The sequence below is a fragment of the Cryptomeria japonica genome, chromosome 7, assembly GCF_030272615.1.
Source record: "Cryptomeria japonica chromosome 7, Sugi_1.0, whole genome shotgun sequence".
In the NCBI taxonomy this organism is placed as follows: domain Eukaryota; kingdom Viridiplantae; phylum Streptophyta; class Pinopsida; order Cupressales; family Cupressaceae; genus Cryptomeria; species Cryptomeria japonica.
This window is the reverse complement of record NC_081411.1, coordinates 269,428,355-269,456,323: the sequence shown is the minus strand read 5'-3', so window position 1 is coordinate 269,456,323 and position 27,969 is coordinate 269,428,355. Positions and strand designations below refer to the sequence as shown.

The following is a 27,969-nucleotide window of genomic DNA, read 5'->3' as shown; positions in this document are numbered from 1 at the left end:
TAGAGTCCTTTGTTGTTTCTTCAAGCATAGGTTCGAACAAGAGGCTCTACTTCTCTGAGAAAGTGAAAGTGACGAGGCAGGATTGGAAAATTGAAAAGACCCCCACTATGTAAACGATTGTTTCATTTCTTTGGTGGGGCTTGTCTGATTAATTTTTTTTTTTTTATGTAATAGTTCATGCCTCTCTTAGTAAACGATTATGTAATGGTCCATGCCTCTCTCAATATATTCTAGTCAGAACTATTGAGTACTTTAGATTAAATATAAAAGTGACTTGTAATAATTTTTTTTTTAAATATAGATCATTTAAAGTATATATAACTTATTTTCCTAATAAGAATATTACAACTAATTATACACTTAATGAACTATTGAAATTTTCAATAAAAGTTTGATAATTTAAAAAAATTTATTTTTATGATATTTATCACTAAACATAATGATGAATTCTTGATTGAATGGTATCAAAATATTCATTCTAGATAACTAAGACTTGAATTAATTTAGGTAAACGAAAACAAATTTGAATGTAATTCGTAAAATACCTCCAGTTGTACAGGCTGACAATTTATCTCCTTAGAAACCTTATAAAAAACGTTATTGCATAATAGGTAAAGATTGAGAATTTAATGAAAGCTAAGCGTGCGATCCTCTATTACTGAGAAACGTATATATTAATACTAAACAAACAACAATTACAACACGTCTAATTAATTTTCATGACATCAGCAAGAAAAGTAGCAATAACATATCTCTAATAGGAAAATAGTGAAGGGTTGACAATTCAACAAGAGTTCTTTTGTAAATTCAAACATTCTTTTTAATTTTTGAAGTTTAGCTTTTAAGGGAGGGTCAAACGTTGAATTTCAAATAAATCATTACTTACGGGTCAAATGCTCATTAGATAGAAACTCTGGTTAAATATGTGTCATTGTAATTATTATTTATAGAATAAAATGGAGTTAAATAATTATAGGTATCTTAATCTTTATGTATCTAATTACCAACAAGTAAAGTAAACATACATCTAAATAACAAAGTCTCTTTTAATTAGGCAGTCACGTGCAAATAAATTTCACCTATCAAAATCACTCAGGAGATTTGAATTTAGATAGATGACTCTTTCTATCACATACCATCATGCTTATATCAGAAATAATCTCAATCTTCCTTACATTTGATCTATAAATAGCTGCATTGCATTCAAATGCTTCACAAAATATTTATCGAAAAGAAGAACTAGATAAATTAATCAGTATGGAGATATTATTCTTTGTATTCTCATGCCTGCTGATGCTTACAAATCATCTCCATCAGTTCTGTTCAGAAGCAGCAACATCCAATCTGGGTCGGTACAAATTTTCCAATTTTTGTTTGGAATCAAATTATTTTTCATAGAGGTTCATATATACTAGTTTCTTCTTAGTCTATGAATAGTTGTGACATTGGTATCTAATGCTCTATTCTTGATGTTTGCAGAATACCCATATCCATTTATGACAGCAGATGCTAAAAAGGCAGCTGCAAGGACGTATGATTACATTGTGGTTGGAGGAGGTGCAGCTGGGTGTCCCCTGGCAGCAACACTGTCACAGAAATACTCTGTTTTGCTATTGGAGAGGGGAGACTCTCCTTATGGAAATCCTGATGTAGAGGAGTTCGAAAAACTTTACAGCCTTTTCGGAGATGCCACAGATTTTCCCTATGTAGCAGAGGCGTTTTACTCAGAAGATGGAGTGCAGTTGGCAAGGGGGAGAGTCCTAGGAGGTGGAACAGCTATCAATGGTGGCTTCTACAGCAGGGCGCGCTCTGAAGATATTCGGGAAATGAAGTGGGATGAGAAACTTGTGAATGAATCATATGAATGGGTGGAGAAGTCATTTATTTTCAAACAGTACAAGCTTTTTCCTTGGAATTCTGCTTTCAAGAATGGGCTTCTTGAAGTAGGAGTTCTTCCTTACCATGGATATACTTTGGATCATTTGGAGGGCACCAAGATCAGTGGCTCAATTTTTGACAAGAATGGAAAGAGACATACGGCCGCAGATCTTCTCCAGCATGCAAATCCAGAGAATATTGTAGTTCTTCTGAATGCTACTGCCAGCAGAATCCTCTTCAATTCGGTATCAGGTACGTTTATGTGTTCTATTTTCAAAATTTCTGAGTTTTCAAACAGTAAATCATTTAGTTAATTGAATATTATATCTTTTTTAAGCACGTTTAACTGTATTTATTCATCAGTTAAAATTAAAAAATCTGAAATCATGTACGTGGACATATTATATTTTCAAAATTCCCTCGTTTTCAAACTATACGTGTAGGTTGAAATGGAACACAAGTTGACTCGTTCATTGTGATCAACATTCTTAGCTTAATTAATTTATAGTAGACTGGAATGTATCAGTTGCCTAGGCTAGACGGAGAACTCCTCTACTTCATTAAAATATCAATAGTTTAATAATAATCTTAAATTTTCTTTATGACGAAAAGTGATAATTAAGTGTTTTCAATGTTTTATTTATTAATAGTTAGATTAATGTTTCTTTTATTCATTTATAAATATTAAAAAACAAGAAGTCAAAGTCATTATACATAATAGATTATCTTCATAGTGTAATCTATCATCTTCATATGTTTATATTTGTAGGTAATATTATTTAGAATATATTATGCAGGAAAGCTCAAGGCTAGTGGAGTGGAGTTCAACAATAATGATGGTGCCCTTCCTTATCAAGTATCACTTAACCAATTGTCAACCAATAGTGAGGTGATTTTGTCAGCAGGAAGCATAGGTAGCCCTCAACTTCTCCTCTTAAGTGGAATTGGTCCAAAAGAACAACTTAAAAAATTGAATATTACTGTTCTTTTAGATTTACCTTTAGTAGGAAAAAATGTTCAAGACAATCCAAGTACAGGGTTCCTTCTAGAATCCCCAAAACCACTTGAATTTGCTTATTCACAAGTAGTTGGCATTCTAGATGATTCACAAGTGTACATGGAGGGTGGTAGCTATATCCAACAAAATATTACAAGTATACAACATTTAGGTCTTGTTAGGGGTAAAGTGGCATTTCCTATATCAAGGGGTGATCTTTGGCTTAAAAGCATAGACCCTCAAGATAATCCCTATGTTCGCTACAACTACTATTCACACCCTTTTGATTTGAAAAAATGTATGTTTTGTGTGAAAGTTATGATTAATCTAAGTATGTCATCTCCTATTCAACAGTTTGCATTTACTAATAACAAACATATGAAAACACTTCAATATGCTGGGACAAGCTTACCAAATAATCCACTAAACAATTCTGCCTTGGCTCAGTATTGTAATGATACACTAGATACATATAACCATTACCATGGAGGATGTCAAGTTGGTTTGGTAGTTGACAGAAGGTATCAAGTTAAAGGTGTTGATAATCTAAGGGTTGTGGATGGTTCAATTTTTAAGGATTCTCTTGGTACCAATCCACAAGGCACTATCCTCATGCTTGGAAGGTATTAATCTATATCATTACTTATATCAATATTTAATTTAGATTATTACTTTTTCAAAGTTCTCACAATATAATATGAACATAACGTTTTAATTATGTAACATATGCAGGTATATGGGAATTCAAATCCTTCAAGAGCGTACCAAGCCATGAAAATGGTCCATGATCATGCTCAAGTCATTTGCATACTTACTATATTTCCTTTAGTTTGCTATAGGACTAAATAATACCATTTATGTTTATGTAGAACTAAATAATACCATTTATGGTAATGTAGAACTAAACGGTACCATTTATGGTAATGTAGTTCATAATGTATGTACTTTTTATTTCCATCTTGTATCTTCTTCTACATATATATAAATATATTTCAAGACAATATGTTGTAATTAAATTTATGAGAATAATAAAATTTAACTTTTGATTATATTTTATATAAAGAACACATTTTCCAAAAGTTCTATAGATAAATAGCCACATAAGTTTGTTGATTGTCTAAATGGGGAAGTATTAAATTTTGCATTTATTTATTTTATTTAGCCACATGGTATTTAGTTTCCACATTTTATTCTTTTATCTACATTTTTAGATGGTATGCTTATTTCATAAATAATAAATTTATTTATTATCCTAAATAAAATATTAAAATATTGTGAAAATTATAAAAATCTTACAATGACATCTCTAGGTCAAGATATATGTGCATAATTAATCTAAAATAAAAGTGTACAATACTGTAATGATCACATTTGCATACCCATGTTGGTTACTATTTTTCATTCTTATTTTCAATAAATATCATGATACACATACATAAAAGAGAATGACATGATATTCTATGAATTTGAGCTCATTCTACTAACCCCTTTTTTATATTTATAGACACAAATATATTTACATTTTAGTCATACCTTATCTATGCACGCACATAAGAAAAACTATAAATTTGTCTTAACTACCTAATTATTACACTTATTTATGGATCTATATCCATTGTCATTTTCCTCCTAAACCTAACCATTATTTAGTAACATAACAATTACATATTTGAAATAATGTCCCCTTCCAATTTAAAATTAAAATTCTAGATTTTGGCAAATTGGCCTCCTTTATTCATCTATCTCAACAAGACTAAACACATTTATGTCATTTTTTGATACTATATGCAGCTAGTATCTAAGGAATGCAATCCGTTAATTCCAATTATTTCTTATCATCAAATACAATCAAGTATTCAATCTTTGTAGGGATAAAACAATAGTGAAACATTTATTTATTTTTTCTTTTTAGAAAATGGGTTAAAGGGTTTGCATTTTAAGAATATGTCGAATATGTTTTTATTATTCAATTTCCAAGGGTTTATAGAGGGAAAAATTTCTTACTATTCAACTTCATATAATCAATTAAAAAAATGTATTCATAATACCTCCAAATAGAACAAGTTCAAAATAGCTAGATGAAAAGATTGTATATGAAGAAAAGTTCTAGGATAAACTATTGTCAATTAACAAGTCAATTTGAGAGTGTGTGTAAGAAAATATGTATATTTAGGAATATCATGCAATTGACAACATTATTTAGTTATTGAGTTATGTAATATTTTTTTATCATTATGATTATGATTTACGAACAAAATTATTTATATGCATTTTTTATGTTTCTCTATTAAGTGTTTCTTTTCACTTCCTCAAGATTGCATCCACTCTTTCATTTAACTCGATCAATTTTTCTTAAATCAATTCAAATTTAACAAGGGCATTAGAGTAAATATTGCTAAATTATTGTTAAATGACTTGCCTTCTTTTAGTATAGGGTTAGAATATAGAATCTAGGTTCACTACATGGATCAAATGACATGCTTGCATCAATTATAAAAAATTTGTGAAACACACTTTCTATTGAAAGGATATAACTCTCCCTAATGTTTATATCAGTAGGTCTTGACATACTTGTGTATTGTAGGAGCTAATTTTAGTTTTTTAAGACAAGATTATAGAATAAATGATACAAATAAGAGAAAAATATTTCATCTAATATGATTTGATTAATAAACTTAATTTATTGTTATTAAGTGTATATAACTTAAAACTCATTTTTTAGCCTTAATTGTGTTGATATGTTTGTGTGTTGTTCCATAAATAATTATATAGAAATATATAATGATAGAAAAATAAAAAGCTACATCTATATATAGATAGATATAAATACAATTATATAATTATATTCATGTTCTAGCAAACAATTTTAAAGGTGTCAAAACAAAGAAATTTAGAAATTCATAAATATGGAACAAGTTTAAATCATTTAAACTCTTAACATAATTTACAATCCAACCCTGAATCTAAATCTCTCTGTAATTAACTCCAAATAAATGTTAAAAGAATAAAAAAGAGAAAAAATATTAACATAGTGTATTTTAAGTCAATAACCCAAATAGGATTCTAAAAGTACATAATTAGATTTAATCATTGTTGGGCTAATATTCATATAGCTAGGAGGACTGATAAAATAGGTCTGATTTTGGGCAGACAACTGAGAGGGGGGTGAATCAGTTGTCTCAAAAACTCACACAAATTAAACTTAATCTTAGATCTAACAATTAGGCATGAACACACATAACACCAAGATTTTTGACGTGGAAAAACCATGGTGGGAACCTACCCACAATATGATGATAATCTATTAGAAGTATATGAATATTACAATGGGGAATGCATATGCATTTAGGAACACTACCTAGAGCTCACTGCTAAAAAAAAAGAAAGGGCTACAACCCAGGGAAGACTCACTATCTTACATACAAATTTGGATCACATCTGGAAGATCATGAACTAAGAAGTAACATCTCCTAATGCCTAGTTACAGTTCCTATTAAGCACAAACAATTTCTTCTTACACTTCTTCTCCACCTCTGAAATATTAATACATTATTTTCACATCCACTCATCCACAACATACATACAATTACAAGGATATTACATTTATTTATACATGACATCAACCTTGGCAAGACCAACAAGGTCATCTTAACACACACTGCCTAATTAGAAAAATTTAAGCAGACATGCTATAATATCACACATAGACAAAGAAATGTTAGCCAAGACATAGCACAAACCCATATTGCATGCCTCGAATATGAAACACCTCTAATAATTTTGCATCGAACATCTGCAACACACTACAAGTATCTAGTGCACCAAAACAATGAATAAGACTATCACACCAGAGAAAATCATCAATTATGTGCACAATGATCAATGTAGACCACCAACACAAAAGACACATGATCTAGAAACATCTACAAGCATCATGAATTATCACCACAACATCCACAACAACTCAAATTACTAGAATCACACCATCATTAAATACCAAACTTCAAGAAACTAGAATGACTGCCAACCTTGAAAAATAACTTGCAGAGCTCTAAACCACGAACCAGCTTAATTAAAGATACACATGACTATCCCAAACACTCCTCCAGATCAACAAAACAAGTATTACAATGCGGAGCAATGAAGATCAAAATACTAAATACCCTAACATCATTGATTAAAAAAACTAGTCACAACATAGATAGCCATAAATCGCTCAAATCTTCATGCGGACCTTTGAAAATTATATTGAATCTTCTATTCACAATCCTCTAAAAACCCTTTAATTTGCAAACTTTGATCATCAATATGCAAAATAAACCAACTCACTGAACTAACTGCATCACTGTAATAAACAGAGAAATATATTGACATCAATGACAACACATCTCTCAAACATCCTCAAATATCTCTTAAGCACATATTTGTAGCATACTATCAACAATCTCCAACAATCTCCCACTTTGGCATTGATGGCAACATATGATGTGAAAAACAATCAATGACAAAGAAAAGGAAAATCTCTCTCCCAAATCTCTTATGATACTTTCTCCCCATTAACCTTTTAGAGTTTTTCACATAATGCTCTCCCACTTTTACATCAATGAAAAGGGCACATATTTTCACCACAGAACACAATAACTAACTTACTGACTACTCCCCCTTAGTAGCAACCTCCACTCATCAATCCGGATCACAAAATATGACTATTAAATGCACCATACTAATGCATGCCAATGCATCTTAGTTCTGATCGGGAGGGGAAATCACCCCTAGCTTCTCTTTGAGATACTCAAAAGTATCTTTAGAAAAAGGCTTTGTGAAAATGTCTACAATGTGTTCCTTTGTAGGCACATACTCTAGTTTGACTTCCTTCTCATTCACGTTATCTCTCAAAAAGTGAAACTTGATTGATATATTCTTAGTCTTAGAATACAACACCAGATTCTTAGAAATGCTAATTGCACTTGAATTGTCACAATAGATAGAAATAGGCTCATCATACACAACTCTAATATCCTTCATCCAAATTACCTGTGTACAATTGCTAGCAACAATAATATACTCTACCTCTATAGTAGATAAGAAAATAGGATTATGTTTTTTTCTCAACCAAGAAACCAATCTTTTTCCCAATAAAAATGCACCACCACAACTACAATTTTTGTCATCCACATCACCTACCCAATCAGCACCAGTAAAAGAACTCAAAGTAAAATCATCATCTTTAGGATACCATAAACCAAAATCAATAGTTCTCTTCAAGTATTTGAAAATTATTTTAACAGCTACAACATGAGATTCCTTAGGATTTCTTGAAATCTAGAAATAAAACAAACAACATTCATGATATTTGGTCTCATTTGAGTCAAGTAGAGCAATCCACCAATCATAGATCTTTATCTGGTTTGATTTTCTTTAGGGGACTCATCATCCTTAGTCAACTTACATCCAATCACCATAGGAGTACCAACTAGCTTTGTATCATCCAAACCAAACATCGTCAACATCTCTTTCACATACTTGGACTAAGATATAAAGATTCTTTTTTCTAATTGAGTAATTTCCAATTCGAAAAAGAATTTTATCTCTCCAATCATAGGGGTAAAAGCACAAAGTTGTGTGACACTTTTATAAATGAACAAGCCAATGCTAATTCAACTTTTTAAATTAAATCAATAGAAAGTGATATATTTGTTTTAAATTTTAAAATGATGTAAACTTTAATAACCCATCTTACTTAACCCAACAAAACTTTGACCACCTTTTTTTGTTTACTTTAATCATTTGTGTTTGATTCAATTGCATACTCTAGGCATCCATCCATTAGGATTAGGCATTCATCCATCTGGGATGAGCATCTAACCATACGAGTTAGGCATCTATCCATACAGACCAGAAGGTTTCATCTATCCAATATGGGATAGGCATCTACCCATATGGGGTAGGCATCTATCCAATTGGGATAGGAGGTACTCTGGCTAGAGACAGACTCATCAGGACCATTTGGGTCTTGAGCCGCTTACTAAGTACTACACTCTTCTAATAGGAGTGCATCGAGGTCGCCATCCTTAGGAGAAATCAAAATAACATAATACAAGCTTGAATTTCGTCTCGGGATTTGGCTTAAAGCCTCAGGAAGTCAAGCGAATCCATACGGGATTCCTTCCGAGCATGCATTGAATTACTTTTCCCTTTTTATTATACTTATCTTTCAAATTTGGATTCTACTCAATCCTTCTTCTTACCAAAACCTAGACCCCATCTACAAATGCCTGAGTACTAGGGACAACTCCGTCCCTAGACTACCTATATGCTCGTTTCGGCATGGGATCAAGGCGTAAAGTATGTAGTTCTATTTTCTACTCTATGGTTTGATGTAACCTGATTAGTGGGTATGCAACCCTTTCTATGGTCAATGTCCCAGACAGTTTCTCTGTGGTTGCTACCCACGGTGGTAGCACTTAAGCAAAGGCTCAAGATGGCCTATTGCTTGTGGCCTAAAACAACTAGATCCTAATTCCTATCATAAGCATCACACTTGACCCAATTGTCAATCGTCAACATCTCTTCAAGATTAAATCAATTTCATAAAAGAATTTCACTCAATCAACCCTAAAGGGGGTTTACTATGGTTTAACTCAGTGGATATAAAATCATGTAAGAATTATCTTATTAAATTATCGATCCAAGGGGGAATTACCTGCCCCTTGGATTTTATCTTCCACGTGCCCCTTATTACTCCCCAATGACTTATACGGTTGATGCCATAGATGTCGTTGATGTAGCTTTATTAGGCATTAAGTGGAGTAGTTCAACACGATGACATTACCCATAAGCATGACCCAAAGGAACTGTATATACCAAACGCTGCTAGGTTTTGTTTTTTTGACTTCCTTTATTCAGTTTTCTAACTAAGAAGCTATGAAAAAAATCATGCTTGAAAACAATTATGAATTGAACGTATATAAATAGACATTGCAAAGCTTAATTAATTGAAACAACTACTTGATGAACCACATGGAATAAAAACCATAACTAAATTATTTAATATTCAAAACTTAAAATATAACTTGCATAATAATGACAATTATGAAACTTGCATATTAATAATTAAACGTGTAACTTGCATGAAGATGAAGAAAATGTAACTTTGTCATCAATAAATGCAAATAAAGTATAAGTAATTCGCATGAAGCAAGGATAGTGTAAGTTACATGCAAGGTTAAGCAATGTGCTTATTTCTACCATGAGAATAATCACTTATAGAGTCACTAGTTCAAAAATAGCAATTAGTTTAGACATTAGACAAATTTTGGACTAATCATAATGATATGAGTTTAATTGTTTTTAATGAGTCTAAAATGCCAACTAAGTGACCCAATAAATCTTAAAAAGATTCTAAAAAAAAATTGGATATAATTTAATTTACAATTAAAATTTTACTAAAGGTAAATTAATTATAAATTTACTAAATATGATTAAATTACAAATTTACCTAAGTTAAATTTTTTATTAACTAAATTTTGGATTAAAAAAAAGTTTAACAAAATCCAAATTTGCCATGAATTTAAATTTTGTAGTGGCTTTAAAAAAAAAACCAAGTGGGAGTGGGGCCCATAGGTCCCATCACCACTGCGGACCTGTGGGTATAGGCCCGCAGTGATGAGGGGACCATCGTGGTCCCTTCCAGTACCCTGCGGCCACTGTCATAACAGTGACCGCAGGTTAGTGGAGGGTACCACTCCCCTGTAGTCACTGTCGTAACAGTGACCGCAAGGTAGTGGGGGGTATCCCTCCTGGCGGTGGTAATAACTCCACCCCCCTGCGTTGGCCCATTATTCCATGCAAAGGACAAAATTTAATCTATGGATTTCTTCGTACTATTTCGTATATATTTTGTTTTGTATAAATTTTAATAATATATATATATATATATATGTATATATATATGTGTGTGTGTGTATATATATATATGGGTTTTCATTCCAGTTTATTTAATAGCATAAGAGAGAAGTATATAAAAAGATATATGTATAATATATATATATATATATATATATATATATATATATATATATATATATATGGGTTTTCATTCCAGTTTATTTAATAGCATAAGAGAGAAGTATATAAAAAGATATATGTATAAGAGAAATGTTAATGTAAAAATGAGAATAAGAATTTAATAACAAGGATGAAATAACATAGAGAAATTAATTTGTTTCAGCAATGTACATATAACTAAATTATCACAGAGATAGGTAGATGCTTAAATTTTGATTTCACAGTGATCATATCCAACAATTTTGCCCTTATGTTGAGATAAACAAATCTTTCTTTGAGAGATTTTCAAGAAACTAATATTCATAGAGAGAGATTTCTGAAAATAAATATATAACAGATAATATTTTCCACAGGGATTTTATACAAATAATCTGAGAAGAATTCCTACTTGAAATATTATATCACATAGCGAGATTTCTTAATACAATGATTATATGCATAGAGAAGGAAATTATTTACAGAGATAAAAGATTTTGAGTTTGAAACAAGATTTTGTTTCTTTAATCTAGTTCACAGCAAGAATTTGAACAAGATTTTTTTTATATCTAATCTAACTCACAACAAGTATCTAAAACAAGATTTCATTAATCTAATTCACAACAAGAAATTGAAATGATAAATCTAATTCTCAGAAAGAAATTGAAACAAGATTTCATTTAGTTAATCTAATTCAGAGCAAGTAATTGAAACAAGATTTTATTAGTCTAATTCACAGAAAGAAATTGAAACAAGAAATCTAATTCTCAGCAAGAAATTGAAACAAGATTTCATTTAGTTAATCTAATTCACAACAAGTAATTGAAACAAGATTTTATTAATCTAATTCACAGAAACAAGATTTTATTAATCTAAATCACAGCAAGAACAAGATGCACGATTCAAATAAATACAAAAAAAGAACCTGGATACTTGCACTTGATGTAGAATCCCCTCTGAATTCTTCAACTAGCCTCCCTTGATCCTTCCTTGCAAGCTTGGAAGAATTTCTTGAAAACAACCTTAACTATTCTCCAAAATGAAAATATGACTACTAAAACAACTATTTGAGAAAACATTCTTCAAAGAATAACCAACCCCCTCTTTTGAAAACTTGCATACAATATATAGGAAAAATCACTTAATTCCACTATCTAGAGAAATTAATTAAGAATTAGATTCTTTTCCAATATTGGACCCATGCAAAATTGATTAATATCCTACAACATATGCCATAATTGGTAATGGGAAAAATGAAAGTAGAAATAAATCATGCCTTTTGAATTATATTCTCCAAGTGTGTATGTGGGTCCATTATTTATTCTTTTATAATATTCATTCAATTATTTTCAATAGCTCAACCAAAAATATAATAGAATTGTATCAAATCAAAAAGTGATAAAGGAGGGTTGTGACATCCTCCCCACCTTAATTTTTTCATCGTCCCGATGCACTTATTGAATGTATCTAAAAGAGTCTATAGTTCATGATTAGTTTAAAACAAAAAAGGAAACAACTGTTGCATTTCCCTAGTATCTTCCCATGTGGCATTCTTTTCATCATACTGATTCCATTTGTACTTTGCATTGATCAACCTCTCTATTGCGCAATTGGCACTGGTGCCTCTCCAAGATTTTGAATGGCTCTATCATTATTCCTCCCAATTCCTAGACCTATAAAGCATCCCAATTCAAAGTATGTTTCTCATCAGGTACATACTTTGTAAGAAGAGATACATGGAACACATCATGGATTTGGCTCAACTGGGGAGGTAAGGCCAACCAGTATGCAACTGGATTAATCTTTTCCAATACTTCAAAAGGGCCAACATAACGAGGTGCAAGCTTATTCTTTTTCCCAAACCTTATGGAACTCTTGTGTGGCCTAACCCTTAAGAAGACTTTCTCTCCCACCTCAAACTCCCTTGGTGTCTTGTTCTTGTCTACATAACTTTTCTGCCTATCTGAGGCTTCCTTCAATCTTTGCCTAATTTCCTTAGTTTTCCTTTCCATCTCCTTCAACATATTTGGTCCAACACTTACTCTATCTTCAAGACTATCCCAACTCAAAGGTGTTCAACATGGCCTACTAGACAATACTTCGAAAGGTGCCATTCCCAAAGATGTTTGATATGTATTATTGTAAGAAAACTCTACTAGAGGTAGGTAATCTTCCCATTTATTCTGTTGTTCCATGTAGTACATGTGAAGTAGGTGTTCCAAAATTTGATTTTTCCTTTCTGTTTGACCATCGGTTTTAGGATGGTATGCAGTGCTGAAAATTAGTTGAGTTCCCAGAGTTGATTGAAGAGTTGTCCAAAACCTTGAAGTGAATCTAGCATCTCTATCTGATATGATTTTCTCTGGCATTCCATGCAACCTAAATATTTCCTTAACAAAGCACTTTGCCAAGGTAGGTGCATCATCCGTCAGATCCCCTGGTATAAAGTGTGCTACCTTAATGAGTTTGTCAATTACCACCATTATTGTATCATGCCTAGAAGGTGACATGGGCAACCCTTGCACAAAATCCACGCTAATAACTTGCCACTTGTGTTGAGGTACATCGCGTAACTGTAATAATCCAGCTAGATGTCTATGTTCAGCCTTTACTCTTTGACACTCCAAACATTTAGCCACATACTTGACTATGTCATTCTTCATCCCTTGCCAAAAGTATAACTTCTTTAGATCTGCATAAAGTTTGTTAACCCCCAGGTGCCCTGAGTAAGGGGCATTATGAGCCTCTGACAAGACTACTTCCCTTAAGTCTCCTGAATTAGAAATATAGATTCTATTATTGTATCTGAGCAACCCATCTTCATCTAATGTATACCCTTCAACCTTAGGATCAGTTGGATCATATTCTAAAGTCAATTTGACTTTCTCATACCATGGGTCATGTCCCTACTCATCCATTACTTGCTTTTTGAAAGAATTTTTTAATGTTGTTATAGTCATCAAGTGTCTCCTCCTACTTAAAGCATTTACCACCCTATTTTCCTTCCACTTAATATATTCAATTTCAAAATCATATTCACTTAGAAACTCTAACCACCTTCTTTGTCTAGCATTTAAGTGGGGTTGGGTAAAGATGTACTTTAGTCCTTGGTTATCTGACTTTAACTCAAAGGGCTTCCCTAGTAAGAAGTGTCTTCATTTCTGTAGGGCATGCACAATCACTGCTAACTCTAAGTCATGGGGTGCATAATTGACTTCATGAGTCTTTAGCTTCCTAGATTCGTAAGCTACTACCCCTTCATCTTGGACAAGTACTCCTCCTAAACCTTTGATAGAAGCATCAATTACGACTGTGAAGTGTCCATTCAAATCTGGTACTTTTAGAATAGGTGTTGAAGTTAGTTTCCCCTTCAAAATTTGGAATGCCTTATCACTTTGTCTTGTCCACACAAACCTTTTACCCTTCCTCTGTAGTGAGGTGATGGGGTTTGCTATCTTAGAGAATCCTTCCACAAACCTCCTATAGTACCCTGCTAGCCCCATAAATCTTGTTACCTCCAAAACATTTTTAGGGATCGACCATTCTACTATTGCCTTTATCTTATCTATTCAACTGCTATTCCTTCCTTTGATATTATATGCCCAACGTAGTGAATCTTTTCCTCGAAGAAGGCACATTTTGATAGTTTCCCATATAGCTTATGCTCCCTCAAACTTTGCAAAACAATTTGTAGGTGTACTAAATGTCCCTCCTCATTCCTAGAGTAAATTAATATGTCATCCAGAAATACCAAAACAAATTTGTCCAAGTAGTCATGGAGTACACTATTCATTAGGTTCATAAATGCAGCTAGGGCATTGGTTACACCAAAAGGAACTACTGTGAATTCATAATGCCCATATCTAGTCCTGAAGGCTATCTTCGGAATGTCCTCCTCCTTAATTCTGATTTGATGATATCCTAATCGGAGGTCTATCTTCGAGAAAATTGCTACTCCTTTCATTTGGTCAAAAAGATCCTCTATTCGAGGTAAGGGATACCTATTCTTTATTGTGACCTTGTTCAACATCCTATAGTCGATGCATAGTCTTAATATTCCATCCTTCTTCTTAACGAATAAGACTAGTTCTCCCCATGGTGATACACTTGGCCTTATTAATCCCTTAGCTAAGAGTTCCTCTAATTGCATTTGGAGCTCTTGTAATTCAGTTGTGTTCATTCAGTAAGGTGCCCTTGATACTGGTTCAGCTCCCTATAGTATGTCGATAGAAAAGTCAAACTTCCTTTTAGGGGATAAGCCGGGTAATTCTTCTGGAAATACATCCTTGAATTCCTTTAAGAAAGGGATATTTTCAAAGGTTGGGATATTTTCCTCTTTTCCTTCATCAATTTCAACCATATAGATTAGGCCTCAACTTCTTCTTTCCTTCTTTAATTGCATGGATGATATGGTTTCTATATTAATGGGGTTAAACTTTCCTTGGATTTTGACCCTTTCTCCCCATCATCCAAGCATTCAACAACTTTGTTATAGCAATCTACATTAGCTTAATGGTCTGTTAACCAACTCATTCCAATAATTACATCATATAATCCTAGGGGTGCCACATAGAGATCTACCTTTGTTTCAAACTCAAGAAATTGTACCCTTGCCCTCGGCAAACACTTAGTTACTTCCCTAGTTGCCTTATCCCCATATTGAACCATCCATGATGACTCCATTTGATTAACTTTTAATGCATATTTTCTTACTAATTTAGGTGATATGAAACATTCAGATGACCCACTGTCAATTAGATTTGAAATTGGTTGTTCAAATAGTGTACTTGTAGTTTCCACGAGAACATTCTGGAATCTTGGTCTTCGGTTCCTAACTGCTGCATGAATCCTTTGTTGGGGCCCTTGTTGTGGTTGGTTGGCCCTAATCTGACCTTGCATCCTAGGTCATTCTCTAGCAAAATGGTTTCCTCCACACATAAAGCATCCACCTGGAGGACCCCTCCTGCCTTGATTCCTAAGGGGATCATTCCTTATTTCATTGGCCCTAGGTGGATAAGTTATCCTGTTTTGCTGGTCATTCCTATTATAGTTGCCTCTGTTATTATTTTCCCCTATTATTATTATTATTTCCATTCCTTTGATATTGATTAGGGAGTGTCCTTCTTTCGAAAGAATTATTCCTTTGACTTTTGTTGAAGTTAGTGTTCCCCTTGAATTCCTGCTTCCTTTTAAAAGAGTGGTTCCAATTATAGTTCTGCCCTGCTAGAGTTTGAATCTTTCTCTCCCGCCTTTGGGAATTTTCAAGTACTTTGTTCATTTTTTTGGGTCCATGCATGTTGACCTCTACCCCTATGTTGGTATTTAGTCCCAAAATGAACTTCCTCGCTTGGCCTTCTTCATCTTTCTGGTAAATAGGTACGTACTTAAGCAATTTGACAAACTTATCCCAATATTGTTGGACTGATAGGGGCCCTTGATGTAGATTATGGAATTCTGTCAGCTTCTCATCAAAGAACAATTGAGGAGCCACCTTTTTCAGAAGTGGTGAACAAATTGATCCCATGTGATCATATCCCTGCTATACCCATTTTGGTCCTTGGTGTTGGTCCACCAACTAGCTGCCTCCCCTGTGAGTTGATAGGAACCCCATAAGGCCTTGGTTGTTTTGCTAAAATCTCTTAGTTCAAAATACTTTTCCATTTCATTTAACCAATTCTCAGCTCCTTCACCAATTTTCCTCCCATTGAACTTAGGAGGGGTGATTTTCTTCAAATCCTTAGAGAGTTCCAATATGTTATTTTTTTTTTCTATTGCCCATCATATTCCCCTGATTGCTACCAGGGTTCCCATTTTCAGTACCACTTTGATTTTCAATGTCATTCTACATTTCCCTAAGGTCCTCCATTGATTGCTCCAAGAAGTTGATTTTATCCCTTTGTTTGGTTAGCAGGTTGATTATAGCCTTGACCCCATGTTCGTTATTCCCTAGGTTATGTTGATCCCCTTCATGGTCTTCCTCATGGTTTTCTTCATGGGTTTCTTCATGATTTTACTCATGGTTAGCTTACCTTTGTTTCCTAGTGGTAGTATGTCTTCCATTACCCCTTCCTCTTCCTCTTCCTCTTCCTCTTCCTCTAGCCATTCTAGGGTTTTACCTGAAAGTTAAATTATGTAGTTAGTTCTTGATTTAAGATTTTATAATTTAATCTCAACCATTGCAAAACATTCCCTTAGTTATGTAAATTGAAGTGAGCACAAGTCCTAGATTTGAACCTTTGCTCTGATACCACATGTAATAACCCACCTTACTTAACCCAACAAAATTTTGACCACTTTTTTTTTTGTTTACTTTAATCATTTGTGTTTGATTCAATCGCATACTCCCATTAGGATTAGGCATTCATCCATCCGGGATGAGCATCTAACCATATGGGTTAGGCATCTGTCCAAACAGAGCAGAAGGTTTCATCTATCCAATATGGGATAGGCATCTACCCATACGGGGTAGGAATCTATCCAATTGGGATAGGAGGTGCTCTGGCCAGAGACTTAGACTCATTGGGACCATTCGGGTCCTAAGCCACTCACTAAGTACTACACTCTTCTAATAGGAGTGCACCGAGGTCACTGTCCTTACGAGAAATCAAAATAACATAATACAAGCTTGAATTCTGCCTCAGAATTTGGCTTAAAGCCTCAGGAAGTCAAGCGAATCCATACGGGATTCCTTTGAAGTATGCATTGAATTACTTTTTCCTTTTTATTATACTTATCTTTCAAATTAGGATTCTACTCAATCCTTCTTCTTACCAAAACCTATACCTCATCCACGAACGCCTGAGTACTAGGGACAACTCCATCCCTAGACTGCCTACATACCCATTTTGGCACGGGATCAAGGTGTAAAGTATGTAGTTCTATTTTCTACTCTATGGTTTGATGTAAACTGATTATTGGGTACACAACCCTCTCTAGGGTCAATGTCCCAGACAGTTTCTCTGTGGTTGCTACCCACAATGGTAGCACTTAAGAAAAGGCTCAAGATGGTCTATTGCTTGTGGCCTAAAACAACTAGATCCTACTTCCTATCATAAGCGTCACCCTTAACCCAATTGTCAATCGTCAACATCTCTTCAAGATTAAATCAATTTCATAAAAGCATTTCACTCAATCAACCCTAAAGGGGATTTACTATGGTTTAACTTAGCGGATGTAAAATCATTTAAGGATTATCTGACTAAATTATCGATCCAAGGGGGATTACCCGCCCCTTGGATTTTAACTTCCAAGTGCCCCTTATTACTCCCTGATGATTTATAGGGACGATGCCACAGACGTCGTTGATGCAGCTTTATTAGGCATTAAGTGTAGTAGTTCAACACGACGGCATTACCCGTAAGCATGACTCAGAGGCACTGTATATACTGAACGCTTCTAGGTTTTTGTTTTCCGACTTCATTTATTTAGTTTTCTAACTAAGAAGCTACGAAAAACATCATGCTTGAAAATAATTATGAATTGAACGTGTATAACTAGACATTGCAAAGATTAATTAATTGAAACAACTACTTGATGAACCACGTGGAATAAAAACCATAACTAAATTATTTATATTCAAAACTTAAAATATAACTTGCATATTAATAATTAAACGTGTAACTTGCATGAAGATGAAGAAAATGTAACTTTGTCATCAATAAATGCAATTAAAGTATAAGTAATTCACATGAAGCAAGGATAGTGTAAGTTACATGTAAGGTTAAGCAATGCGTTTATTTCTACCATGAGAATAATCACTTATAGAGTCATTAGTTCAAAAATAGTAATCAGTTTAGACATTAGACAAATTTTGGACTAATCATAATGATATGAATTTAATTGTTTCTAATGAGTCTAAAATGCCAACTAAGTGACCCAATAAATCTTAAAAAGATTCTGAAAAAAAATTGGATGTAATTTAATTTACAATTAAAATTTTACTAAAGGTAAATTAATTATAAATTTACTAAAGATGATTAAATTACAAACTTACCTAAGTTAAATTTTTTATTAACTCAATTTTGGATTAAAAAAAAGTTTAACAAAATCCAAATTTGCCATGAGTTTAAATTTTGTAGTGGCTTTAAAAAAAAACCAAGTGGGAGTGGGGCCCACAGGTCCCATCACCAATGCGGACCTACGGGTACAGGACTGCAGTGATGAGGGGACCACCATGGTCCCTTCCAGTACCTTGCGGCTACTGCTGTAATAGTGACCGCAGGGTAGTGGGGGGTATCCCTCTTGGCGGTGGTAATAACTTATTTCAGCAATGTATAGACAACTAAATTATCACAGAGATAGGTAGATGCTTAAATTTTTATTTCACAGTGATCATATCCAATAATTTTGCCCTTATGCTGAGATAAACAAAGCTTTCTTTGAGATATTTTTAGGAAACTAATATTCACACAGAGAGAGATTTCTTAAAATAAATACAGAATAGATAATATTTTCCACAGGGATTTTATACAAATAATCTGAGAAGAATTCCTACTTGAAATATTATATCACATAGTGAGATTTTTTAATACAATGATTATATGCATAGAGAAGGAAATTATTTATAGAGATAAAAGATTTTGAGTTTGAAAAAAGATTTTATTTCTTTAATCTAATTCACAGCAAGAATTTGAACAAGATTTTTATTTATCTAATCTAACTCACAGCAAGTATCTAAAACAAGATTTCATTAATCTAATTCACATCAAGAAACTGAAACAAGAAATCTAATTCTCAACAAGAAATTGAAACCAGATTTCATTTAGTTAATCTAATTCACGACAAGTAATTGAAACAATATTTTATTAATCTAATTCACAAGAAGAAATTGAAACAAGAAATCTAATTCTCAGCAAGATATTGAAACAAGATTTCATTTAGTTAATCTAATTCACAAGTAATTGAAACAAGATTTTATTAATCTAATTCATAGAAACAAGATTTTATTAATCTAAATCACAGCAAGAACAAGATGCATGATTCAAATAAATACAAAAAAAGAACCTGGATACTTGCACTTGATGTAGAATACCCTTTGAATTCTTCAACTAGCCTCCCTTGATCCTTCCTTGCAAGCTTGGAAAAATTTCTTCAAAACAACCTTAACTATTCTCCAAAATGAAAATATAACTACTAAAACAACTATTTGAGAAAACTTTCTTCAAAGAATAACCAACCCCCTCTTTTGAAAACTTGCATACAATATATAGGAAAAATCCCTTAATTCCACTATCTAGACAAATTAATTAAGAATGAGATTCTTTTCCAATATTGGACCCATGCAAAATTTATTAATATTCTAGTTGGGGAGTTACACGCAAGGTATTGAAGATTCCTCTAGAAGCTTCTAATTTATCCTACAACATGTGCCATAATTGGGAATGGGAAACATAAAAAAAAAATATATATATATATAATGTCTTTTGAATTATATTCTCCAAGTGTGTATGTGGGTCCATTATTTATTCTTTTATAATATTCATTCAATTATTCTCAATAGCTCAACCAAAAATATAATAGAATTGTATCAAATCAAAAAGTGATAAAGGAGGGTTGTGACATAAACTAATAAAATGCATATTTTTTATGTATTTTATGTTTTCAATTTATTAAAATATTAAAAAAATTATTTTAATATACTTTCTTATAAAGTAAACACTATAATTTAGTTGTTGATAAAATGTTGAAATTAAAGTTACACGAGATGTCACACATTATATAGTAAATTTCACCTTATTTTATTTAATTTTTTTGTGTATATTGATAACTTGAAAATTTAGTGCAAAAATATATTTTTAACTATTTTTTAGATATACATATTTTTCAATAAAATTGAAAAGTCGTGTGTACTGAAATATAACTCTTTCAATTTGGTGTCACCTTTTTTCTTAATTATTTATCCAAATCTAAAAATAATTGTATCATCTTGACATAGACACTTTTCTCAAGTTCTTTTATTTGTTTCAAAAATTTTAAATAAATTTTAGTATTTTTCCATCACAAGATAGGCAACCTTATATTTTAGTGTTGATTACCTACTTTCAATAAAAATAAAATATAGAATATAAAAACTAATTAAAATACTAAAAGATATATATTTTGGAAAATTCACTTATAGATATATAAAAGGGTATTTTTACATTTCAAAAAAAAAATTGTTTCTAAAGGTAAGCGTTGTTGAAACATCGAGTTTTTCAAAAAAAAAAAAAAAATTGGTAATTAGACCCAAAGTGGTATAAAATATACATTTAGTAGACAATTCCAATTGGAAAAGTTGTGGCCCATATATAACATATCTATAATGAATCTCTATAGAGCATATGTTTGACTAAAATTAATTTTAGTTAGAATTACTTAAATTCACTTGTGGTAGTAAGTTGGCCTGAAACGTGACACAATTTTGTGCTTTTACCCATAGACATCTCGAATTCATTCTGTATTTCATTAGAAAACTCTTTGCACAAACTATGATTCCCTCCAAATATAATATCATTAACAAAAAATTCAACAATCAGAATCTTATCATGATCAATCTTGACATACAAATTACTATCAATAGTACCTTTGTTGAATCCTAGCTTCAGCAGATACTTATCTAATCTGGCATACCATGCTCTAGGAACTTTCTTTAATCCAAACAATGTTTTCTTCAACTAACACACCATATCACTCTAATCAATCAATAGAATTCCATCTGGTTGCTCAATGTACACCTCTTCTTCCAATTTGCTATTTAGGAATGCTCACTTGACATCCATCTAATAAACTTGGAAATTTTTGTAAGCAACATAAGCAAGAAATAATCTAACAACTTCAATTCTTGCCACCAAAGAAAAAGTCTCTTCAAAATCAATTCCTTCCATTTGAGAATAGCCTTTTCAAACAAATCTTTATTCGTTCCTAACAACTTCACCTTGCTCATTCATTTTATTCTAGAAGACCCATTTGGTTCCAATTACATTTCTGTATTTAGGTTCAGGAACAAGAATCCATGTATTGTTCTTTTCAATCTGATTCTATTCTTCCTCCATTTATTTTACCCAATGTTCATCTTTGCATGCTTCATTCACATCTTTAGGTTCAATCTTAGAAATCAAACAATACTCAACTTGATCTTCTATAATTATTTTCCTTTTTTGAACACCTTTATTTATATCTCCTATGATCTGATTTTCAAAATGATTCAATCTTACATACTTGGGAGTCTTAGGGTTTTCTTGAATGTAAGACTCTTGATTTCTTTCTTCTGCACTTGCACTAGCTCTTTCCTCTTGATTTACTGGATTCACTGAAACAATTTGAACTTGATTATGGGTCTATAGTTGCTTTCCTTTATTTGCACTATCACTCTGATCATCTGAATCATATCCACAAGATTTGTAATGACTCTCATTATCTTCATTAAACTTGACAATAGCACTCCAAACTATCTTTCTTAGTCTCTTGTTATAATAATGATAGGCCTTGCTTTTAGTAGAATAACAAAGAAATATTCCCTCATCACATCTAACATCAAACTTTCCTAGATCTTCATCTCTTCTGAGATAACATTTACTTCCAAAGATTCTAAAATATTTAATAGTAGGAGAATGACCAAACCATAATTCATAAGGAGTCTTATCGGCATCACCTTTGATATACACTTGGTTAAGAGTGTAAATAGCAGTACTCACAGCTTCTCTCCAATAGACATGTGAAATATTTCCTTCAATCATAATTGTCCTTGCAGCTTTATAAATAGTCTCGTTCTTCCTTTCCACAACTACATTTTGTTGAGGGGTTCTTAGAGCAGACAACTGTCTTCTTATCCCATGCTCTTCATAGATTGCATTAAACTCACTAAAAGTGAATTCACCACCTCTGTCAGATCTTAGACACTTCAACTTCAAACCTGTCTAAGTCTCAACCATAGCTTTGAAAATCTTGAACTTCTCTAGAGCTTCAAATTTATCCCTCAAGAAAGTAACCTACATCATCGTTGAATAGTCATCAATCAACAACATGAAATATCTATCGCCTTCCAAGTTTCTAACTCTAGAAGGTCCACACAAATTGGTATGCACAAGATCCAATAATCCATTTGAAAAATGCTTCTTACTCTTGAAAGAAATTTTGGTTTTCTTTCCTAACTAACATTCCTTGCACATAGGGTTAGTAGGTTTCATCAACTTAGGAATATCTTTCACAACTTGAGTAGAACTTATCCTAATAATGTTGTCAAAATTCACATGACACATCCTTCTATGCAACAACCAACTTTCATCAATATGAGTAATCAAACATCTTTTACCAGAGCTATTCAAAAGAACTATAGTACCTTTAGTCTTTGTACCTGATGCAATTTCAATTCTGGAGCTACCCAAGATTCTACACTTACAATTCTTGAACTGAAGATCATATCCCTTGTAAAATATCTATCCAACACTCAAAAGATTATGATTTAAGCCTTCCACATATAGGAGATCATCAGTATTGTTCTTACCATCAAGAGAAATAGAACCTCTCCCACAAATTATACCAACTTTTCAATCACCAAATTTTACAAGTCCACCTTCATACTTTTCCAAGATCACAAGCTTACTATTATTATCTATCATATGATGAGAGTATTTATTGTCAATCACCCATTAATTATTCTCTTTAACTTCTAAAGCCAAATCTCTTTCCACATTCATGCAACTAGCCGAATTAGTAGGTATTGGATCATCTTCCTTGATAGCAATAAACACTCATTCATTATCACTTGTATTTCCTTTATCCGATTCATCATCTGAAACACCTTCATCAGCAACATATTAACATCTCTTCTAAAATTTAGGCTTGTAATTTTTCTTAGGAACTCTTTCTGGACATCTTAAGGATAAATTTCTTATCTTATTGCAAGAAAAACATTTAAGTGGCAACTTTCCTTCATACTGACCAACTCATTTAGGTTATCTCCAAGTAATCAGTGCTTCAAGCTCCTCAAGATCTAGCTCTTCTTCTTCCATTTCCTTCATCTCTTTGTGATATCTTGATATCCTCCTTGAACAAATTTCTCCCGTATCATATATTTGCTTATCCTTTCCATAAGCAGTGGCTTTGAATGTAGATTTTGTCTTAGAAAGGGAATCGCCAAAATCACTTAACTCAAATGCTAAAATCTTACCAATCAACATGTCTCTAGTCACATATGTTACGGTCCAGATCTCCTCAATACCAGCAACTCCATGTTTGTAGGAGGGTATACTCACAATATCGGTTCCCACTTTTTGACCAACTTTGACATTTAGATGAACATTTTGAAAAAAAACTTCACTTTTTGACATCTATAACTTTTAAACCGTTAATAATTTGAAGATGATGTAAACTAGTGATTTTTAACATCTTGTTTGTAGATTCTAAATATATTTTTTTCAATTTTTTTTGAATAAAATTTTATTGATTTTTCCATCTCTCTCGAAAAGTAGTTTTTTACAGCAAACAATGTTTTCTAATAGTGACGTGTATCCTAAAACACATAGTTTTCTTCTATAAATCATAAAAACTTAATCCTTTTGAATTTTGGTTTGTAACATCAATACCTAGGGCATGCAGTTGGTTTGATAGTGATATGTTGAATATTTTTTATTTTCTTTAGCTTTGAAGTCCGACTAATTATAGTTTAGATATAGGTGTACGTTTGAACACATAAATTGTTCTATATATATAAAAATTCAATTTTATTTTTTTTTGTTAGAAAGAAGACATCAATATCTAGGGCATAGATATTTTTCAGATTTTTTTGAATTAGTTTGCTATTTTTCCCAATGCATTGAACAAAGAAGTTCATATTTAGGGAAAAACCTACATTCATAAGAAATAAAACAAAAATATATTAATGAAATTAAATATATTAAAAATTATACTATTTGGAAAGCTTATGATAAGGACTAAATACTTGACAAATAAAAATTCTACATGAATTCATTTGACCCCCCAAAAGCTAATGTAAAATTGTTTTTTGATCAGCATTTGATAGATGCAAACGAGACTCCATTGCAAGTATGATTTAGAAGTAGAGAGGTTATATCCAAGAAATTTTGATCTAAAAGCCTTTGATCTAATGCTCTTCAATTAATTACTTCAAATGGGACCTCTTAAAGCTTAAATAATTATATTCTCTAAAAAATGTGTGATTTCAACAAAAATCAGGATGTACCAAAAAGTGGAAACCAATATTATGAGTTCACCCAGGATGCAGGTCAAGAATTGAGCACTTTAGCAATAATCTTTGATTCTTCCAACTTTTCACTGACACATATGATATTGCATACTAATTCTTTCAGCTTCTGCATAAAAGAAGTAATGTTCTCATCTTTGCCTATCGTCACCATCTCATACTTTCCTTTTAAGCTCTGTAATTTAGCAATCTTCACATGAGTGTCTCCTTCTTATAGGGTTTTCAACTTCTTCCATATCTCATGAGAAGTATACAATTTTGTAACATTTGTCATCTCAAAATCAGGCAAGGCACTCAACAATGCTTCCTTAGCCCTAATATTGCATTCAACTTGTAGTACCCCTACTTGTTTGAACTTATTAGACTCATATTTTATTATTGGTTGTTTTCAGTGGATACATTACCATGATATGTTATTCAGATTTTTATGACATTATGCTTTATCTAGAGATGAGATGTATAATTTATTTGCAGTATTTCAGTACTTGTGATTTATGGCATTTGATGGATTATTGCTATGTACTGACATTTTACTTTATCTATGCAATGTGTAATTATATGTTGTGTGTTTGCGAGTGTATTGGATGCAAGGGGAGAATTTTCCTTCACTCATTTCGGTGAGATAGGGAATGTCACAATTCTCCTTCATCGGTGTGTATGCCTTGTTTTCTATATTGTATATATATGCATGTGTGGTTCGGTGATACAGGTTATTGTAGGTACAAGTACCAGGTAGGTACAGGGTATCATCTCCACCTGGCTTCACAGGTCTAAGCGTGCCTTATATTTTCTAATGGAAGTGGAGGAGATAGTAGTTGACCCTATTTTACTCAGTTACACTCATGTGAGTGTCGTCAGTTGGTCATCTTGTTAGTTTGTTTGGCCTTCGTATTTTGTCTGTTTGATCTTTTATAGGTAATTGATTGAGATTTGTTTAATTTGAGTGTTTTAGTGGATTTAATTAATTAATTAATTAATTAAGTTTATGGAATTATCTAATAGTTGTATTGTTTATGCATTGAGATTATAAATTTGGTTAATTAAAAGAAATTGTTAAATTAAGTTGCAAGCTACATGATATTAGAAATATATTTTTATTTAAATGGAAAAATAAATTAGATTAATTATATTTATTGTTTCCTAGAATTTTAAATAAATAAATAATTAAATAAATAAAAGAATAAAAGAATGAATAAATAAATGAATAAAAGAATTAATTGGAATTAAAGTATTGCTTTAATTCTTTATTTAGAAAATTAATTAATTTGCATGAGAAAAGAAAAGAAAGAATAATGATTTTTAATTATTATATGTTAGTTTATCTTTTGCATAAAATTAGAAAATAAAATAAAATTACTTTTATTCTAAATTTAGGTTTTTGAGAAAAAAACTATTCAACCTAGAATTTTAGTTTAAAAAGAGGAACAGGTCATTATTTTAGATAGATAGGAAACAGGTCAAGAATTTTAGGTGAAGAAATTAATTGGAATTTTATTGAAAGGATTAGGGCTCTTCTATAGATTTCTTCTAGGAAAGCTATACCAGGTTGGATGTTTTCTTAGTTGTGTTGTTTTCCTTTAGGGTTCCTGGTGGGGCATTACATTTGGTATCAGAGCCCAAGTTTCAACATTGGGTACTCTGGGTTTGTAGTGTGCCTTTCAGTTGACCATGTTGCTTAGGTTATAATGTTTGTATCACTTTTGTCTTATCCTTGCTATAGATCTAAACCATTTTCTCTTTTATGGTATTAGGTCATGGCTTGGAAAGATAAAGGAGGTGGCCATACGGGTGGTCACAAAGGAGGCAGAGGTAGAGGATGGGGCTATGGTTCTGACCATCACATTCCTCCACAACCACCCACTCATGGGAGTGTTGAGCTGGAACAACCAGTTCATCGGGAGCTGGAACAGTCTATTCATCAAAATTCTCCGCATGCAGGAGAGCAGTTTCCCGAAAGGGAATAGCTGAGACAGATGTTTTGAGGAGGTTCTGGCTAGGTTAGGCCAAAGGCCTGAGTTCGAGCAGCCTATACATGCTTAGGTAGAGGAGTTACTTCAACATGTTCTAGAGGAGAGAGAGTGAGAGAGATCACCCAGGAGGGGGGAGATTCTAGCTATCCAAGATCCACCTTCCTTGGGTCACATAAAGGATTTGATGAGGTCCAATCCTCCTTACTTTGATGGAATGGGTACTGGTCTTGAGGCAGAGACCTGGCTCATCGGTTTGGACCAGTGTTTCTCTATGTCTCAATAAATTTGCTTCAATCTGGTGGAGACTAGAGGAGGAGAAGATCGGTGTATGCATTAATACCATTACATGGGAACTATTTCTGGAGAGATTCAGGGCATGGTTTCTCTCACCCCAGTGGAGGCAGACTCGAGTAGATGAGTTCTATGCCTTGCATCAGTATGGGATGATAGTAGACCAGTATGAGCACAGATTCTATGAGCTCAAACAATACGCTGAAATTGGTAATGACGAGGCTATGCTTGTCCAACATTTTCTGAGAGGTTTGAATGATCGTATCAGTGGAGGTGTGAGGGTATTCAAGCCAGCTTCAGTGGAGATAGCTGTGGTGAAGGCCAGATTAGTTGAGCTAAACCTTAGTCATGCACTTGGTGGTCAGATGGGTGTGCAGATAGGGAGTGCACCTTCTAGTGGGAATAGATCTCGTGGGAATCAGTCCTAGTCAGCTGCACCATTTAGAACTCCTCAAGCACCCACTAAGGGTGGGCAACAGCAATAGCAACAGTCAAAACCAAAGTAGTTCCAGGGCCAACAAGGTGGCAATTCTCAGTATAAGAAGAGCAGGAACTAGCAGAGGGGCAGACAAGGCCTTGCAGAGTGCATC

General features: G+C 32.8%; 1 protein-coding gene across 1 annotated transcript; it reads left to right on the top strand.

Moving 5' to 3' along the window:
* Positions 1-1,257: 1,257 nt before the first annotated feature.
* Positions 1,258-27,082, top strand: LOC131033956 ((R)-mandelonitrile lyase-like). The gene is made up of 6 exons (XM_057965278.2): positions 1,258-1,348; positions 1,480-2,130; positions 2,676-3,498; positions 3,608-3,636; positions 3,745-3,812; positions 26,870-27,082. Exons 1-6 carry the CDS (start codon positions 1,258-1,260, stop codon positions 27,080-27,082), a joined length of 1,875 nt encoding a protein of 624 aa, XP_057821261.2.
* The last annotated feature ends 887 nt before the right edge of the window (positions 27,083-27,969 follow it).

Bases quoted from the DNA above. Each gene is read 5' to 3' on its own strand.
- LOC131033956 (XM_057965278.2), top strand. From the start codon at position 1,258: ATGGAGATATTATTCTTTGTATTCTCATGCCTGCTGATGCTTACAAAT. The intron at 1,349-1,479 runs GTCGGTACAAAT...TGATGTTTGCAG, and splicing joins AGCAGCAACATCCAATCTGG to AATACCCATATCCATTTATG. The intron at 3,499-3,607 runs GTATTAATCTAT...TAACATATGCAG, and splicing joins ACTATCCTCATGCTTGGAAG to GTATATGGGAATTCAAATCC.